Source organism: Oncorhynchus mykiss, chromosome 23 (assembly GCF_057628025.1).
Source record: "Oncorhynchus mykiss isolate SJ-2025 chromosome 23, ASM5762802v1, whole genome shotgun sequence".
Lineage (NCBI taxonomy): Eukaryota > Metazoa > Chordata > Actinopteri > Salmoniformes > Salmonidae > Oncorhynchus > Oncorhynchus mykiss.
In genome coordinates, this window is record NC_143044.1 from 47,725,753 (window position 1) to 47,743,237 (window position 17,485).

The window sequence follows — 17,485 nt, forward strand, 5'->3', positions numbered from 1 at the left end:
CTTTTGACCAATCAGATCAGCTCTGAAAAAGATCTAATGTGAAAAGATCTGATGTGATTGGTCAAAAGACCAATTAGTTGAAAAAATATCAGAATTGGACTGTGTCTAAACACAGCCTATGTGCAACATGGTTTAGATGAGAAGCTCCTGTATAGTTTGAATTGCAATGCTTATTTTGTTTGTCTATATACTATGGCAGGGGTTTTCAAACTTTAATTGCCAGTGACCCAGGGACCCCCTCTTTACACTCTACCACTTAGAGGGGTAGAGTGTAAAGCCCCCCAAAAAAAGTAATGTCTTGTGAGTATTTGTCTTGTAGATTATTTCTGTCTGTAATAAATCCCTTTTGTCAGGAAAAATTCATTTTGATTGACTGGGTCTGGCTCGTCCAGTGAGTGGGAGTCCTATGGAATATCGTAAAGAAGAGGCTGTTGTAAAGGCTGTCTGTGGACCATTAGAATGTGACAAACTGTCCACGAACAGTCGTTAGACCAAATGTAAAACAGGCTTGAATTTCACATAGTCAAAGGGCGCCGCACTGTGGACGTGTTGCACGTATGGAAATGAAACTACATCAATAGCAGATAATGTTGTGTTGTTATAAAATGTGCTGTTAATGCAAGCCAATATTTTCTTTATTGTTCTCATCTTAGTCAAATCCTCTATTATCCCAGTCTTGCTAACACGAGTCAGCCATGCTACTATTGTCCATAGACAGAAGACGACGATTTTTATTGCTTGATTTTTGTAAACTAGCCCCCATCAACAATGTTAGTGGTTAGATCACCTGACTACATTTGAATTGTTTTGTCATCATAATTATTGGTGGAAAAGTGCGACAGTAGTCTAACTTTTGATAAGCATTTATCAATATTTGCAGCAGCTACTGTCCAGGCTGTATCACAACCGGTCGTGATTGGGAGTCCCATAGGGCTGCGCACAATTGGCCCAGTTTAGTCCGGGTTTGGCCGGTGTAGGCTGTCGTAGTAATTAAGAATTTGTTCTTAACTGACTTGCCTAGTTAAACATGTTTTACTGTGCTTAGCGTAGATAAGGAGGGTAAGCATTGAAGGGAAAGAAGAGTCCCCGCCCTAAAATGTGATCCTTCAAAAACCTCTAGTGACGATGTCACCAAAGAAAGTTTATCTTCGCCGTCCAGAGAAACGTAATTTCCAGATTCGCCATTCTGACAAACGTTATTTCCAGATTCGCGTCCAGAGAAACGTGATTTCCAGATCTCCAATCCTGGATCTTCTCCGAACGAAAACAGCTGGATTACAGACTGGGATAAAATTAGTTAGTTAGTTTGTATTAATGATGTTGAGAATTATAACTATTTGTGGTAACGTGTCAGAGCGCTCCAAAATTACTTATAGATAAGTTTTTTTTATTGGAGAGGAGCTGGTAGCGGATCAATTCCCCGTGTGCGCGCACTGCACACTATTTACTGCGGCAAAAGAGTTGAATAAATTATCTCTATTGACTGTTTTACGTTCTACAAGTTTTTGCATCGTTTTGGGGAATCTGGCCAATGGTAAGTTACAATTGAACCATTTTGGGGTTTTGAAGGACTTTGAGCACAACTCTTTCTGTCAAAAGTGACATTTTTTTAAACTATAACCAGGCACTACCACACTATTTACAATGCCAAAAACGTGAACTACAATACTTCTATGGACTATTTTACTTTTTCATAATTTGTGGGAAAACTGACCACTAGCCTGATTTCCCCATGATTGTGCTAACACTCATAGAAAGTAAAATAGTCCATAGAAGTATTGTAGTCGTCTTTTAAATGCAATTTAACCATTTGGGTTTTTTGGAGGACTTTGACCACAACTCTTTCTGTCGAAAGATAATTATGTATTTGATAAATCAACTGCTGTTTTTCAATCAGTTAATTTTCAATGTTTCATATTTGTTCATTTTGAAACTTGAGTTTAGATTGATTAGATTCTAAATTAATTCCATATGTTGATTTCTTGTGATCATGTATTTATGAGCAAACATTTTCAATATTTACATTAAATGTATCCTGGCTCTAAGCTATTAATGCGAAACCAACTTCACAACGTACAGACTGCCCCAACATAGATTGCTTGAGGAAATAATTTTGATAGCATTTATTCTGTTTGTACTGCAACAATATTTCAATTTCTAGACCCATCTCCTCTTTCACCATAAATCATCTCCAACCCAATTTTGAGATGTGCAGACTGGCCCAACTGAGATTGCTTGTAAAAGGACAATGCTATTTGCATATGGAAATATAATGGAATGCATGTGTCTTTGTGTTGGGGCCCCAGCCCACGCTTTGGTGTTCATTTTTATTTATTTATTTTTATTTTTATTTTACCTTTATTTAACCAGGTAGGCAAGTTGAGAACAAGTTCTCATTTACAATTGCGACCTGGCCAAGATAAAGCAAAGCAGTTCGACAGATACAACAACACAGAGTTACACATGGAGTAAAACAAACATACAGTCAATAATAAAGTATAAACAAGTCTATATACAATGTGAGCAAATGAGGTGAGAAGGGAGGTAAAGGCAAAAAAAGGCCTTGGTGGCAAGGTAAATACAATATAGCAAGTAAAACACTGGAATGGTAGTTTTGCAATGGAAGAATGTGCAAAGTAGAAATAAAAATAATGGGGTGCAAAGGAGCAAAATAAATAAATTAATGAAATACAGTTGGGAAAGAGGTAGTTGATAGGGCTAAATTATATGTGGGCTATGTACAGGTGCAGTAATCAGTGAGCTGCTCTGACAGTTGGTGCTTAAAGCTAGTGAGGGAGATAAGTGTTTCCAGTTTCAGAGATTTTTGTAGTTCGTTCCAGTCATTGGCAGCAGAGAACTGGAAAGAGAGACGGCCAAAGAAAGAATTGGTTTTGGGGGTGACTAGAGAGATATACCTGCTGGAGCGTGTGCTACAGGTGGGAGATGCTATGGTGACCAGCGAGCTGAGATAAGGGGGGACTTTACCTAGCAGGGTCTTGTAGATGACATGGAGCCAGTGGGTTTGGCGACGAGTATGAAGCGAGGGCCAGCCAACGAGAGCGTACAGGTCGCAATGGTGGGTAGTATATGGGGCTTTGGTGACAAAACGGATTGCACTGTGATAGACTGCATCCAGTTTGTTGAGTAGGGTATTGGAGGCTATTTTGTAAATGACATCGCCAAAGTCGAGGATTGGTAGGATGGTCAGTTTTACAAGGGTATGTTTGGCAGCATGAGTGAAGGATGCTTTGTTGCGAAATAGGAAGCCAATTCTAGATTTAACTTTGGATTGGAGATGTTTGATATGGGTCTGGAAGGAGAGTTTACAGTCTAACCAGACACCTAAGTATTTGTAGTTGTCCACGTATTCTAAGTCAGAGCCGTCCAGAGTAGTGATGTTGGACAGGCGGGTAGGTGCAGGTAGTGATCGGTTGAAGAGCATGCATTTAGTTTTACTTGTATTTAAGAGCAGTTGGAGGCCACGGAAGGAGAGTTGTATGGCATTGAAGCTTGCCTGGAGGGTTGTTAACACAGTGTCCAAAGAAGGGCCGGAAGTATACAGAATGGTGTCGTCTGCGTAGAGGTGGATCAGAGACTCACCAGCAGCAAGAGCGACCTCATTGATGTATACAGAGAAGAGAGTCGGTCCAAGAATTGAACCCTGTGGCACCCCCATAGAGACTGCCAGAGGTCCGGACAACAGACCCTCAGATTTGACACACTGAACTCTATCAGAGAAGTAGTTGGTGAACCAGGCGAGGCAATCATTTGAGAAACCAAGGCTGTTGAGTCTGCCGATGAGGATGTGGTGATTGACAGAGTCGAAAGCCTTGGCCAGATCAATGAATACGGCTGCACAGTAATGTTTCTTATCGATGGCGGTTAAGATATCGTTTAGGACCTTGAGCGTGGCTGAGGTGCACCCATGACCAGCTCTGAAACCAGATTGCATAGCAGAGAAGGTATGGTGAGATTCAAAATGGTCGGTAATCTGTTTGTTGACTTGGCTTTCGAAGACCTTAGAAAGGCATGGTAGGATAGATATAGGTCTGTAGCAGTTTGGGTCAAGAGTGTCCCCCCCTTTGAAGAGGGGGATGACCGCAGCTGCTTTCCAATCTTTGGGAATCTCAGACGACACGAAAGAGAGGTTGAACAGGCTAGTAATAGGGGTGGCAACAATTTCGGCAGATAATTTTAGAAAGAAAGGGTCCAGATTGTCTAGCCCGGCTGATTTGTAGGGGTCCAGATTTTGCAGCTCTTTCAGAACATCAGCTGAATGGATTTGGGAGAAGGAGAAATGGGGAAGGCTTGGGCGAGTTGCTGTTGGGGGTGCAGTGCTGTTGACAGGGGTAGGAGTAGCCAGGTGGAAAGCATGGCCAGCAGTAGAAAAATGCTTATTGAAATGTTCAATTATGGTGGATTTATCAGTGGTGACAGTGTTTCCTATCTTCAGTGCAGTGGGCAGCTGGGAGGAGGTGTTCTTATTCTCCATGGACTTTACAGTGTCCCAGAACTTTTTTGAGTTAGTGTTGCAAGAAGCAAATTTCTGCTTGAAAAAGCTAGCCTTGGCTTTTCTAACTGCCTGTGTATAATGGTTTCTAGCTTCCCTGAACAGCTGCATATCACGGGGGCTGTTCGATGCTAATGCAGAACGCCATAGGACGTTTTTGTGTTGATTAAGGGCAGTCAGGTCTGGGGAGAACCAAGGGCTATATCTGTTCCTGGTTCTAAATTTCTTGAATGGGGCATGTTTATTTAAGATGGTTAGGAAGGCATTTTTAAAAAATATCCAGGCATCCTCTACTGACGGGATGAGGTCAATATCCTTCCAGGATACCCCGGCCAGGTCGATTAGAAAGGCCTGCTCGCTGAAGTGTTTCAGGGAGCATTTTACAGTGATGAGAGGAGGTCGTTTGACCGCTGACCCATTACGGATGCAGGCAATGAGGCAGTGATCGCTGAGATCTTGGTTGAAGACAGCAGAGGTGTATTTAGAGGGGAAGTTGGTTAGGATGATATCTATGAGGGTGCCCGTGTTTAAGGCTTTGGGGAGGTACCTGGTAGGTTCATTGATAATTTGTGTGAGATTGAGGGCATCAAGTTTAGATTGTAGGATGGCTGGGGTGTTAAGCATGTTCCAGTTTAGGTCGCCTAGCAGCACGAGCTCTGAAGATAGATGGGGGGCAATCAGTTCACATATGGTGTCCAGAGCACAGCTGGGGGCAGAGGGTGGTCTATAGCAGGCGGCAACGGTGAGAGACTTGTTTTTAGAAAGGTGGATTTTTAAAAGTAGAAGTTCAAATTGTTTGGGTACAGACCTGGATAGTAGGACAGAACTCTGCAGGCTATCTTTGCAGTAGATTGCAACACCGCCCCCTTTGGCAGTTCTATCTTGTCTGAAAATGTTGTAGTTTGGAATTAAAATGTCTGAATTTTTGGTGGTCTTCCTAAGCCAGGATTCAGACACAGCTAGAACATCCGGGTTGGCAGAGTGTGCTAAAGCAGTGAATAGAACAAACTTAGGGAGGAGGCTTCTAATGTTAACATGCATGAAACCAAGGCTATTACGGTTACAGAAGTCGTCAAAAGAGAGCGCCTGGGGAATAGGAGTGGAGCTAGGCACTGCAGGGCCTGGATTCACCTCTACATCGCCAGAGGAACATAGGAGGAGTAGAATAAGGGTGCGACTAAAAGCAATAAGAATTGGTCGTCTAGAACGTCTGGAACAGAGAGTAAAAGGAGGTTTCTGGGGGCGATAAAATAGCATCAAGGTATAATGTACAGACAAAGGTAAGGTAGGATGTGAATACAGTGGAGGTAAACCTAGGTATTGAGTGATGAAGAGAGAGATATTGTCTCTAGAAACATCATTGAAACCAGGAGATGTCATTGCATGTGTGGGTGGTGGAACTAATAGGTTGGATAAGGTATAGTGAGCAGGACTAGAGGCTCTACAGTGAAATAAGCCAATAAACACTAACCAGAACAGCAATGGACAAGACATATTGACATTAAGGAGAGGCATGCTTAGTCGAGTGATCAAAAGGGTCCAGTGAGTGGAGAGGTTGGTTTAGGGTCACGGCGATTTAGACAGCTAGCCAAGCCAACCGGTAGCAAGCTAGCATAGGATGGAGTCTGTTGTTAGCCACCTCTTGCGTTCGGTCAGTAGATTAGTGGGGTTCCGTGTGGTAGAGGGGATTAATCCAAATCACACAACAACAACAAAAATAAGAACAATAGATATAGTTATAGAGGCCCGAGAAGAAAACATAATAATTCAAATAAATAAATTGTCCGATTGTCTATTCAGATAGCAGCCGGAAAGACAGCTAACGGTTAGCGGGCCGCAGATGGGCGTTCCGGTAACGTCGCGACAGAGGAGCCAGCCAGATCTCCTTCAGGTAGATAACGTCGGCAGTCCGGTTGTGAAGGCCCGGTGGGGCTCCGCGTAGGCAGTGAAACGGGTCCGGATAGGTGACTGCAGCCCAGGAGTGAATGATGGAACTCAGGCGTGATTGACGGAGCTGGCTAGCACCGGAACAATCGATGTTTGCTCCGGAATCGACGAAAGCCGACTGTCACACGGATAGCAGCTAGCTAGCTGTGAGATCCGGGTATGAATGTCCAGAGAGCAGTTGAAATCCAGGGACATGGAGAGAAAAATTGGTCCGGTATGTTCCGTTCCGAGCCGCGCTGCGCCGTACAAAACTGGCGATAGATTTTCGATAGATTTTCGAGCTAAAGGACAGCCGATGACCACAAACCGTGGTTAGCTTCTGATTAGCTTCTGGGCTAGCTCCTGGCTAGCTTCTGGCTAGTTTCTGGCCAGCCTCCTGGAGTTTCTGGCTAGCTTCCTGAAGGATTGCAGATCTGAGGTAAATAATACTTTTTTATAAATATAAATTGGTGAGGCTGGTTGCAGGAGAGTGTTTAGAAGATGAGTTGATGGAAAATAAAAATAAAATGTATGTGAAAAAAAGTTGAAAATATATATATATACAGGACACGACAAGACGAGGACAAAAGACGTCTGAACTGCTATGCGATCTTGGATCAGAGTGTTATCATGTTATCCTGCAGTGTGTGTTTAATCCCAGCCTACAGTATAGGCTTGTCAGGATTTCCCAGATTGTACATAAGAAAACATCTAGTCTTATTAGTTACACTTCGTCAGTGCAACTTCTTAAGTATTCTAAGCCTGAGCAGTTACTTGGAAAGCACAGCCCTGTAAGGCAGGTCTACACTCCAATCTGTTTCACTGCAGCATAGTGTCTGGATGTATTGTAAAGGGTTTTGCTGATCAGTGAAGTGTGCTTGACTCTATGGTAAGGATTTTGTCCAGTGCTGAATAGATTAATCCGTCTTTTATTCTCCTCCTGTTATGTTTGACGTACACACAATAGTGGGTATGTGAAGGGTACATAGTCTATGCCACTGTGGCTGCACTTAAACAGGCAGCCCAACAGAGCCCCACAATGGAGGTGTCATAATACCCAGCGGTCAAACGGGGAAATGGTTCCAGTTGTTTTTCCACCATTCATTTTTTCCCATTGGGGATTTTAGAAACACTTAAAATATGGGCTGTGTTTTGTGTAGGCTTACCCTGGCGTAATGTTTTGATCATGTAAATATGTATCGGACAAGGTGACTTTTTATCAATATTTGTCTCTATTTACTCTGATTAAAACAAGCTAATTATTATTAAAGTAGACATCATGCAAGACTACAAATCCCTGCAAGCTCCTGCACGCCATCTCTAGCTGGCTCCTTTGCTAACAGGTATTGTGTCAATTTAAAACTTGCACAAGACATTTCAAAGAATTGTCAATTTTAAAGATATTTTGGCAATTGATTAATTTCTACATTTAGCTAACATTAGATAGTTAATCCAGAGATTCTTACTTTTGCCTCAATTTATCAGTCTCATTCAGATTATTATGGCATTTGTAGTTCTTTATAATGGCCAAATTAGCAGCTAATTAGCGTTTCATTTTTGGGAGGTAAATGCAGTGAATTTATTGATAAAAGTCTCCTTGTCCTTTTGCAACTAATTGGTCTTTTGACTAATCAGATGAGATATTTTGCCAATAATTTGGCAAACTATTATAATTGCCTGTGTAAATGCAGTCTGTGTTGTAAAATGTATAAATGGATGTCTTATTGTCACATACACCGGATAGGTGCAGTGACGTGTTTTACAGGGTCAGCCATAGTAGTAAGGTGCTCCTGGAGCAAATTAGGGTTAAGTATTTGTATTTATTATGGATCCCCATTAGCTGCTGCCAGCTACTCTTCCTGGGGTTTATTATGGATCCCCATTAGCTGCTGCCAGCTACTCTTCCTGGGGTCCAGCAAAATTAAGACAGTGATACATTTTTTTAAACATAATACATTCATAACAGATTTCACAACACACTGTATGCCCTCAGGCCCGTACTCCACTATCACATATCTACAACACAAAATCCATATGTATGTGTGTGTATCGTGTGTATAAATGTGTCTGTGCCTTTGTTTGTGTTGTTTCACAGTCCCTGCTGTTCCATAAGGTGTATTTTTAGCTATTGTATCAGTTGCCTGATGTGGAATAGAGTTCCATGTAGTCATGGCTCTATGTAATACTGTGCGCCTCCCATAGTCTGTTCTGCATTTGGGGACTGTGAAGAGACCTTTGGTGGCATGTATTGTGGGGTATGCATGGGTGTCTGAGCTGTGTGCTAGTCGTTTAAACAGACAGCTTGGTGCTTTAACATGCCAATACCTCTCACAAATACAAGTATTGATGAAGTCAATGTCTCCTCCACTTTGAGTCATGAGAGATTGACATGCATGTTATTAATGTTTGCTCTCTGTGTACATCCAAGGGCCAGCTGTGCTTCCCTGTTCTGAGTCAATTGCAATTTTCCTAAGTCTCTTTTTGTGGCACCTGACCACACGACTGAACAGTAGTCCAGGTGCGACAAAACTAGGGCCTGTAGGACCTGCCTTGTTAATAGAGTTGTTAAGAAGGCAGAGCAGCGCTTTATTATGGACAGACTTCTCCCCATCTTAACTACTGTTGTATCAATATGTTTTGACCATGACAGTTTACAATCCAGGGTTTCTCCAAGCAGTTTAGTCACCTTAACTTGCTCAATTTCCAAGTTATTTATCACAAGATTTAGTTGAGGTTTAGGTATTAGTGAATGATTTGTCCCAAAAACAATGCTTTTAGTTTTTGAAATATTTAGAACAAAATTATTCCATGCCACCCATTCTGATACTTACTGCAACTCTTTAAGTGTTGCAGTCATTTCAGTCGCAGAAATAGCTGACGTGTATAGTGTTGAGTCATCCACGTACATAGACACGCTGGCTTTGCTCATAGCCAGTGGCATGTCATTAGCAATGATTGAAAAAAGTAAGGGGTCTAGACAGCTGCCCTGGGGAATTCCTGATTCTACCTGGATTATGTTGGAGAGGCTTCCATTAAATAACACCCTCTGTGTTCAGTTAGACTGGTAACTCTTTATCCACTATATAGCAGGGGGTGTAGCCATAACACAATTTTTTTTCCAGTAGCAGACTATGATCGATAATGTCAAAAGCCGCACTGTCTAACAAGTCTAACAAAACAGACCGCACAATCTTTTTATCATCAATTTCTCTTTTGTAAGTGCTGTGCTTGTTGAATGTCCTTCCCTATAAGCGTGCTGAAAGTCTGTTATCAATTTGTTTTCTGTGAAATAGCATTGTATCTGGTCAGACACCATTTTTTCCAGAAGTTTACTAAGAGTTGGTAACATGCTGATTGGTCGGCTATTTGAGCCAGTAAAGGGGGCTTTACTATTCTTAGGTAATGGAATTACTTTTGCTTCCTTCCAAGCCTGAGGGCACACCCTTTCTAGTAGGCTTAAATTGATGGTATGGCAAATTCGAGTGGCAATATCGTCCACTATTATCCTCAGTAATTTTCCATCCAAGTTGTCAGACCCAGGTGACTTGTCATTGTTGATAGACAACAATAATATTTTCACCTCTTCCACACTCACTTTACGGAATTCAAAATTACAATCCTTGTCTTTCATAATTTGGTCAGATATACTTGGATGTGTAGTGTCAGTGTTTGTTGCTGGCATGTCATGTTGCTGGCATGTCATGCCTAAATCTTGCCAATGAAAAAATCATTAAAGTAGTTGGCATTATCAGTTGGTTTTGTGATGAATGAGCCATCTGATTCAATGAATGATGGAGCCGAGTTTGCCTTTTTTCCCCAAAATGTAATTGAAGGTGCTCCAAAGGTGCTCTTCATCTTTTTATTCAGTTTAGTCACATGATTTCTCAATTTACAGTATATTTGCCAATCGGTTGTGCAGCCATACTTATTTGTCATTCCTTTTGCCTCATCCCTCTCAGCCATACAATTTTTCAATTCCTAATCAATCCACATGGATTTAACAGTTTTTACAGTCATTTTCTTAATTTGTGCATGCTTATTAGTAACTGGGATAAACAATTTCATAAATGTGACAAGTGCAGCGTCTGTTTGTTCTTCCCTTAGCACAGGGACATTTATTTAATAAAAAATGAACTCTGTTCCACCTCATCCTGTATAGTCTCCGTACCATTTGAGTTAGGCTGGCTTGAATCATTTGAGTAGATCCAACTCTGAGGGAAAGACTATCTAAATGTAGGGAACTGAAATGTTAGTTTCAACTGCAGATTATTCCCCAATCCCCCTGTGATGTTATTTGGTGTTTTTATGAGAAATATATCCAGGTATTGACTATTGATCTAAGGTAGGAGAAATGACAGAGATGGTCTAATATTGTAACAGGCTTTGGAAATGACCGTTTCTTCCTGCTCACATACAGCTGAGCATCATGGGAGTCCCTATGTTTACCGTGTCTCTGGAGGACCTGGTCGTGGCCGAGGCACTGTCTCCCCCAGCATGCCAGGACGTCAGGTTCGCTCCACCCAGCCCACCGTACCTCCCGAGACCCTCATCATACCAGCCCACAGCACGAGGGTCCACCTCAGCCAGGACGACATCAAGAAGCTGAGGTTACTATCTATCAATAACTGTCAGCAAGAAGCTGAGGTTACTATCAATAACTGACACCAAGAAGCTGAAGTTACTATCTATCAATAACTGGGCGGCAGGGTAGCCTAGTGGTTAGAGCGTTGGACTAGTAACCGGAAGGTTGAATCCCTGAGCTGACAAGGTACAAATCTGTCGTTCTGCCCCTGAACAAGGCAGTTAACCCACTGTTCTTAGGCCGTCATTGAAAATAAGAATTTGTTCTTAACTGACTTGCCTAGTTAAATAAAGGTCAAATAAACAAATAAACTGACATCAGGAGGCTGAGTTTACTATCTATCAATCACTGTTGATGTTGTAACGGTTGTCTTATCATCATTAGGTAGATATTAGATATCCATGGGTTTTTATCCATCAGTCTGTGTGCTAACTCTGAGGTCCATATGCACATCTTGTTGAGTTGTGTTTCATGTGCAACCCTAAAATTTTAACTCAACTTCTATTCTTTCCCATCCAGGTTCAAGCCCACGGTGGGATCGGTGCACCTATCAGAGGGGCACAACACCAATTTCAACTGCTCCATCGAGGTCCCTGACAACCACCTGGACCTCACCGTGCTGTGGTGGAAGAACACCATGGAGCTGGCTGAAAACCTGCAGGTGGTCATCAACGAATTACAGACCGTCACACACGGGTTCATGACTCTGCTGTTCACTGTCAGGTAACTGTGGCGGGATTAGGGGATCATGACCGACACAGCATGTGAAGAAAAGAGCGTTAATATTTGGGTCGGTTGGATACTCAGGTCATTTGGGTCGGTTGGATACTTAGGTTATTTTGGTCGGTTGGATACCTAGATCATTTGGGTCGGTTGGATACCTAGATCATTTGGGTCGGTTGGATACTTAGACCATTTCGGTTGGATACCTAGATTATTTGGGTCGGTTGGATACTTAGGTCATTTGGGTCGGTTGGATACTTAGACCATTTCGGTTGGATACTCAAATTATAAAAATTTGCAATGATCTAACTGACAAGTTTTCAGCTACAGTCAATCTTCATCAGAGCATCGATAGACAAACGCAAAAAGCGAGTGCAGTCAGTATTATAAATCAGATGTAAAAGTTCTGAAATGTCAGGATTGCTACATTTCACCTCTACTTGTGTGTTTCAGCATAACTCGTGTGCAAAGAGCTGACGCTGGGGATTACCGCTGTAGACTGAGAGTCCGTGACATAGAGATAGAGTCCCAGCCTATCAGCATTCAGGTCGAAGGTGAGTCACCACATCATACCAGGACATTAAATTATGACTAGAGTTTCCATCAGTGGTTCTTAACATAATTTATTGAATGTGTTTGAGGGGATCAGTTTGGCGCAGAATTGCCGATCTTGATCATAATGAGTAATTCTTGATCATAATGAGTAGTTATTTGGGATGTAAGGTGACTTGTAGAGCAATGATTCTGCCAAGTCTGACTGCAATGTAGTCCATCTCAAACATGTACTGTGTGTGTGTGTGTGTTTAGGTCTACCAATGTTCACTAGACACCCAGATGACATGAACGTAACTTGTAACAGCCCCTTTAACCTGTCATGTGAAGCGGTGGGTCCCCCGACTCCTATCACAATCCGTTGGCTACGCAACGGAGTTCCTGAGATGGGGTACCTTACCTCCCGCAGCAACTACACTGTACCAGGTCAGGGAGAGAGAGGGAGACATGCAAGCATGCACACACGCGCGCACACACACATGGGCGCATGCACAGACGAGCACATGCACGCACGTATACATGCATGCACAGAATGCACATGCACAAAAATACACATATATGTACATACAATCTCTTGCTCTCGTGAGGTATTGAGCTGTGGCCACCAATATTATCCCAGTACCTCCTCTTTCTGGGTTTCAGATAGTCTGAAGGTGGACTGATTTGTTATCCTAGTCAGCATCTGGTCTAAAGTGGTGCACTACATAGGGAATATGGTCTAAAGTAGTGCACTACATAGGGTAATGGTCTAAAGTAGTGCACTACATAGGGTAATGGTCTAAATTAGTGCACTACATAGTGAATATGGTCTAAATTAGTGCACTACATAGGGAATATGGTCTGTACTCCCTGTTCACCCACGACTGTGTGGATATGCACACATCCAACTCAATAATGAAGTTTGCAGATGACACTACAGTGGTAGGCTTGATTACCAACAACGATGAGAGCCTACAGGGAGGAGGTGAGGGCACTCGGAGTGTGGTGTCAGGAAAATAACCTCACACTCAGTAAAACAAAAGAGTTGATCGTGGACTTCAGGAAACACTAAAGAGAGCACCCCCCTATTCACATCGATGGGACAGCAGTGGAGAAGGTAGAACGTTTAAGTTCCTCGGTATACATATCACCGACAAACTGAAATGGTCCTCGCACACAGACAGTGTGGTGAAGAGGGCGCAACAGCGCTTCTTTAACCTCAGGAGGCTGAACAAATTTGGCTTGTCACTGAAAACCCTCGCTAACTGTTACAGGTGCACAATTGAGAGGATCCTGTCAGGCTGTATCACCGCCTGGTATGGCAACTGGACCGCCCACAACTGCAGGGCTCTCAGAGGGTGGTGCGGTCTGCACAACGCATCACCGGGGGCAAACTACCTGCCCTCCAGGACACCTACAACACCCGATGTCACAGGAAGGCAAAAAAGATCATCAAGGACAATAACCACCTGCGCCGCTGCCTGTTCACCCTGATTCCATCCAGAGGGCAAAGTCAGTACAGGTGCATCAAAGCTGGGACAGAGAGATTGAAAAACAGCTTCTATCTCAAGGCCATCAGACTGTTAAACAGTGATCACTAGCACAGAGAGGCGGCTGCCTACATACAGACTTGAAATCATTGGCCACTTTAATGAATGGAAAACTGGACACTTTAATAACGGCGCTTTAAGAATGTTTACATATCTCGCATTACTCATCTCATATGTACAGTGGGGCAAAAAAGTATTTAGTCAGCCACCAATTGTGCAAGTTCTCCCACTTAAAAAGATGAGAGGCCTGTAATTTTCATCATAGGTACACTTCAACTATGACAGACAAATTGAGAGAAAAAAATCCAGAAAATCACATTGTAGGATTTTTTATGAATTTATTTGCAAATTATGGTGGAAAATAAGTATTGTGTCAATAACAAAAGTTTCTCAATACTTCGTTATATACCCTTTGTTGGCAATGACAGAGGTCAAACGTTTTCTGTATGTCCTCATAAGGTTTTCACACACTGTTGGTGGTATTTTGGCCCATTCCTCCATGCCGATCTCCTCTAGAGCAGTGATGTTTTGGGGCTGTTGCTGGGCAACAATGACTTTCAACTCCCTTACAGGCCTCTCTCATCTTTTTCAGTGGGAGAACATGGACAATTGGTGGCTGACTAAATACTTTTTTTGCCCCACTGTATGCCTTAATTTCAACAACAAAAATATAGACCCTTAGCTTTCCTTTGACATGCTCCTATGAACTTCACATGTTGGTGCTCATGTAACCTTTTACATAGAAATGGCCTTAATCCTTCTCCTGTCCCACTGTCTGTCCACCAGGTATGAGATTATGTACAGCTGTTGGCGTACTGACCCCCTGGACCGCCCCATCTTCACTCCGGTGAGAAAACTGCTGGGGTAGTGCGCTAGACAAAGGTGTGTCCCAAATGGCACCCTATTACCCAAGGGGCTCCGGTCAAAAGTAGTGCACTATATAGGGATGGGGTGCCATTGTGATATAGACATAGACACCCTGGTCAAAAGTAGTGCGCTACACTCTTTAGGGGGGGAAAAATATGTTTTATTGTCACATACACCAGAAAGGTTTGATAAAATGTTTTTTTTACAGCAGGGGTGTCAAACTCATTCCACCGAGTGTCTGCAGGTTTTTGTTTTTTCCTTTCTATTAGATCTAGACAACAGGTAAGGGGAGTGTCATACTAATCAGTGACCTTAATTCATCAATCAAGTACAACGGTGGAGTGAAAACCCACAGACACTTTGTCCTCGGTGGAATGAGTTTGAGGCGTGTCTTACAGGGTCAGCCATGGTAGTATGGCACCCCTGAACAAATTAGGGTTAAGGGCCTTGCTTAAGGGCACATCAACAGATTTTCCACCATGTCAGCTCGAGTATTAGAACCAGCGATCTTTCGGTTACTGGTCCAACAGCTCCAACCGCTAGGCTCCCTGCCACCCCTATCTAGAACCTAAAAGGTTTCTTTGGCTGTCCTTATAGAATAACCCTTTTTGGTTCCAGGTAGAACCCTTTCCACAGAAGGTTGTACTGGGAACCCAAAGGGGTTCTAACTGGAACCAAAAAGGGTTATCCTATTGGGACAGCCGAATAAACATTTTCTTAATCTGAGTGTGTATATAACGAATAGGGTGTAATTTGGTACGCAGACATAAACAAAGACTGCGTAAACATGAATCTTCCCATCTTCCCTTAGGTAAGAGAACTGTTGGAGAAGCTGACAGAGAAACTTCCAGAGGTTTCTACCAGCAAAGAGAACATCATCTACATCAACACCAGTTTCGCCGAGGAGGAGCATGGGGTTTGTGCAGACCCCCACCTAGATTTGCCGCTTTTTAGGACCTCCCCTTCCTGCAGTCATAACAACCAATTCAGCTCCTCCCCTTCCTGTTGCCACCCATTTAGCTCCTCCCCTTCCTGCAGCCAGGCGAGACCGGACCTCCCCCTTTTCAGTTCCTTCTCTTCCTGCAGTCAAAGTCAGAGACCAAATAACAGAGATATGGTGACAGCAGACATCCACGAGAGTAAGGAAGATGATCGTTACGTTGTTGTCATCTCTAATGCCAATCGGAGTAGAGACCCCGCTGTCGCCAAGACCGCAGCAACAGCAGCAGCTGTGGACAGTGACACTCCCCCGTTCTCGAGGGAGGGCTTGGGTGGGGCTGTGCGTGGAACTACCTGTGACTCAGTGGGTGATGTCACTGGAATGGAGCAGCACGCGAGTGACACCACGCTGTTACTCTGAAGGGCATGGAACATTGGGACTAGAAATCCAGGGATTTGAAAGCAGAAAAGAAAAGCTCTCTCTCAGGTGTCATATCTGATGATAATACACATCCTTCTGGTCTGCACTCTGATCTGTTGAGGACATTATAGGTATGATAATGACCCGGCCGGTGATGAGCACGATTACCGCATGATTACCGCCGGTAACGTGTCCGGCTCTGGACTCTATGCTACTGGGTTCGAATCATGCCTCGGAATATCATGCTACTCCTTCATTTTATTACAGTATGAAGAGATGTTACTGTGGATCATGAGCACATAGGCTTCCTGCTTGGTGCAGCATGTGCAGTCTTGAGTTGTCACCCTTCCAAGTCCTGTTTCACCAAGGATCTGCCCAGTTTCCATAGAAATTGAATACCTATCTATGATTCTGTCTTCTGGCATTATTAAAACAGTATTACAGGCTTGTCTATTCCCTAATGATTTGCATTGAAGTTATTCTGACCAGTTTTTCGGTGGATGTTTATACCTCAAATAGTTACCACTAGCTATCAGTGTGCAAGAGATGTACATAATATATTCTACATTTGCACATCTCTCTTATAGTATACAGCATTTCCAATGAGATAAGCTTTGCTCACAAATAAAATCAGTGTATCCCTAGCAAATATTTTCCCTCCTGCAGCAAAGCACCCCCACAACATGATGCTGCCACCCCTGTGCTTCACGGTTGGGATGGTGTTCTTCGGCTTGCAAGCCTCCCCAAAAAGTACGACCTTTGTCCCCATGTGCAGTTGCAAACCGTAGTCTGGCTTTTTTTATGGTGGTTTTGGAGCAGTGGCTTCTTTCTTGCTGAGCGGCCTTTGAGGTTAAGTCGATATAGGACTTGTTTTACTGTGGATATAGATACTTTTGTACCTGTTTCCTCCAGCATCTTCACAAGGTCCTTTGCTGTTGTTCTGGGATTGATTTGCACTTTTCGCACCAAAGCACGTTCATCTCTTGATATTGAAAGCTGTGAACAAGACATAAATACGGCCAATCACTGTTCTAAATCAGTGTACTACACTTCCAACTAAATGCTTACATTCAGACTGTATGTAAATTGCCTTTTTATATATTGAAGTATTTTTTTAAGTGCCATTGTGTATATGAACTTTACCTACTAAGTGTATAGAGAGTATTGTGTACATATGTTTTATAGTCTGAAAAAAAAATCTGTTTTGGATCTCTGAGGACCCTGTGCAGCCTTGAGGTACTCCACCAAGTTCAGGCTGTAGACCTTGGAATGTGCACAATATCTAATAGTTTCAATTAAAGATTTTAAAACAAGTACAACTTTTGTCAAATATAGTCCATGTTGATATTGACTTGTTAGTGATTTGCATTATTTTGACACAACGTAATAAACGATTGCAAATACACAAAGGTGCTATTTTGTTTATCCTTCTGAAA

The 17,485-nt window shown here is 42.7% G+C and overlaps 1 protein-coding gene across 5 annotated transcripts; it reads left to right on the forward strand.

Moving 5' to 3' along the window:
- The first annotated feature begins 1,000 nt into the window (after window positions 1-1,000).
- On the forward strand, window positions 1,001-17,458 carry LOC110503003 (tyrosine-protein kinase Mer). 5 transcript variants are annotated; one of them, XM_090217550.1, is made up of 7 exons: window positions 1,001-1,534; window positions 10,854-11,043; window positions 11,538-11,741; window positions 12,195-12,295; window positions 12,549-12,719; window positions 14,609-14,704; window positions 15,501-17,458. In XM_090217550.1, exons 2-6 carry the CDS (start codon window positions 10,931-10,933, stop codon window positions 14,671-14,673), a joined length of 654 nt encoding a protein of 217 aa, XP_090073676.1. In that variant the 5' UTR covers window positions 1,001-1,534; window positions 10,854-10,930; the 3' UTR covers window positions 14,674-14,704; window positions 15,501-17,458. The 5 variants fall into 5 exon arrangements, with proteins under 5 accessions (XP_090073676.1, XP_021437041.2, XP_090073677.1 ...); XM_021581366.3 differs by having other exon boundaries at window positions 14,609-14,669; XM_090217551.1 differs by having other exon boundaries at window positions 12,549-12,684.
- The last annotated feature ends 27 nt before the right edge of the window (window positions 17,459-17,485 follow it).

Coding starts and splice junctions, on each gene's coding strand:
- LOC110503003 (XM_021581365.3), top strand. CDS start 10,931: ATGCCAGGACGTCAGGTTCGCTCCACCCAGCCCACCGTACCTCCCGAG. Junction 11,044..11,537: donor GACGACATCAAGAAGCTGAG/GTTACTATCTAT, acceptor TTTCCCATCCAG/GTTCAAGCCCACGGTGGGAT. Junction 12,296..12,548: donor TATCAGCATTCAGGTCGAAG/GTGAGTCACCAC, acceptor GTGTGTGTTTAG/GTCTACCAATGTTCACTAGA.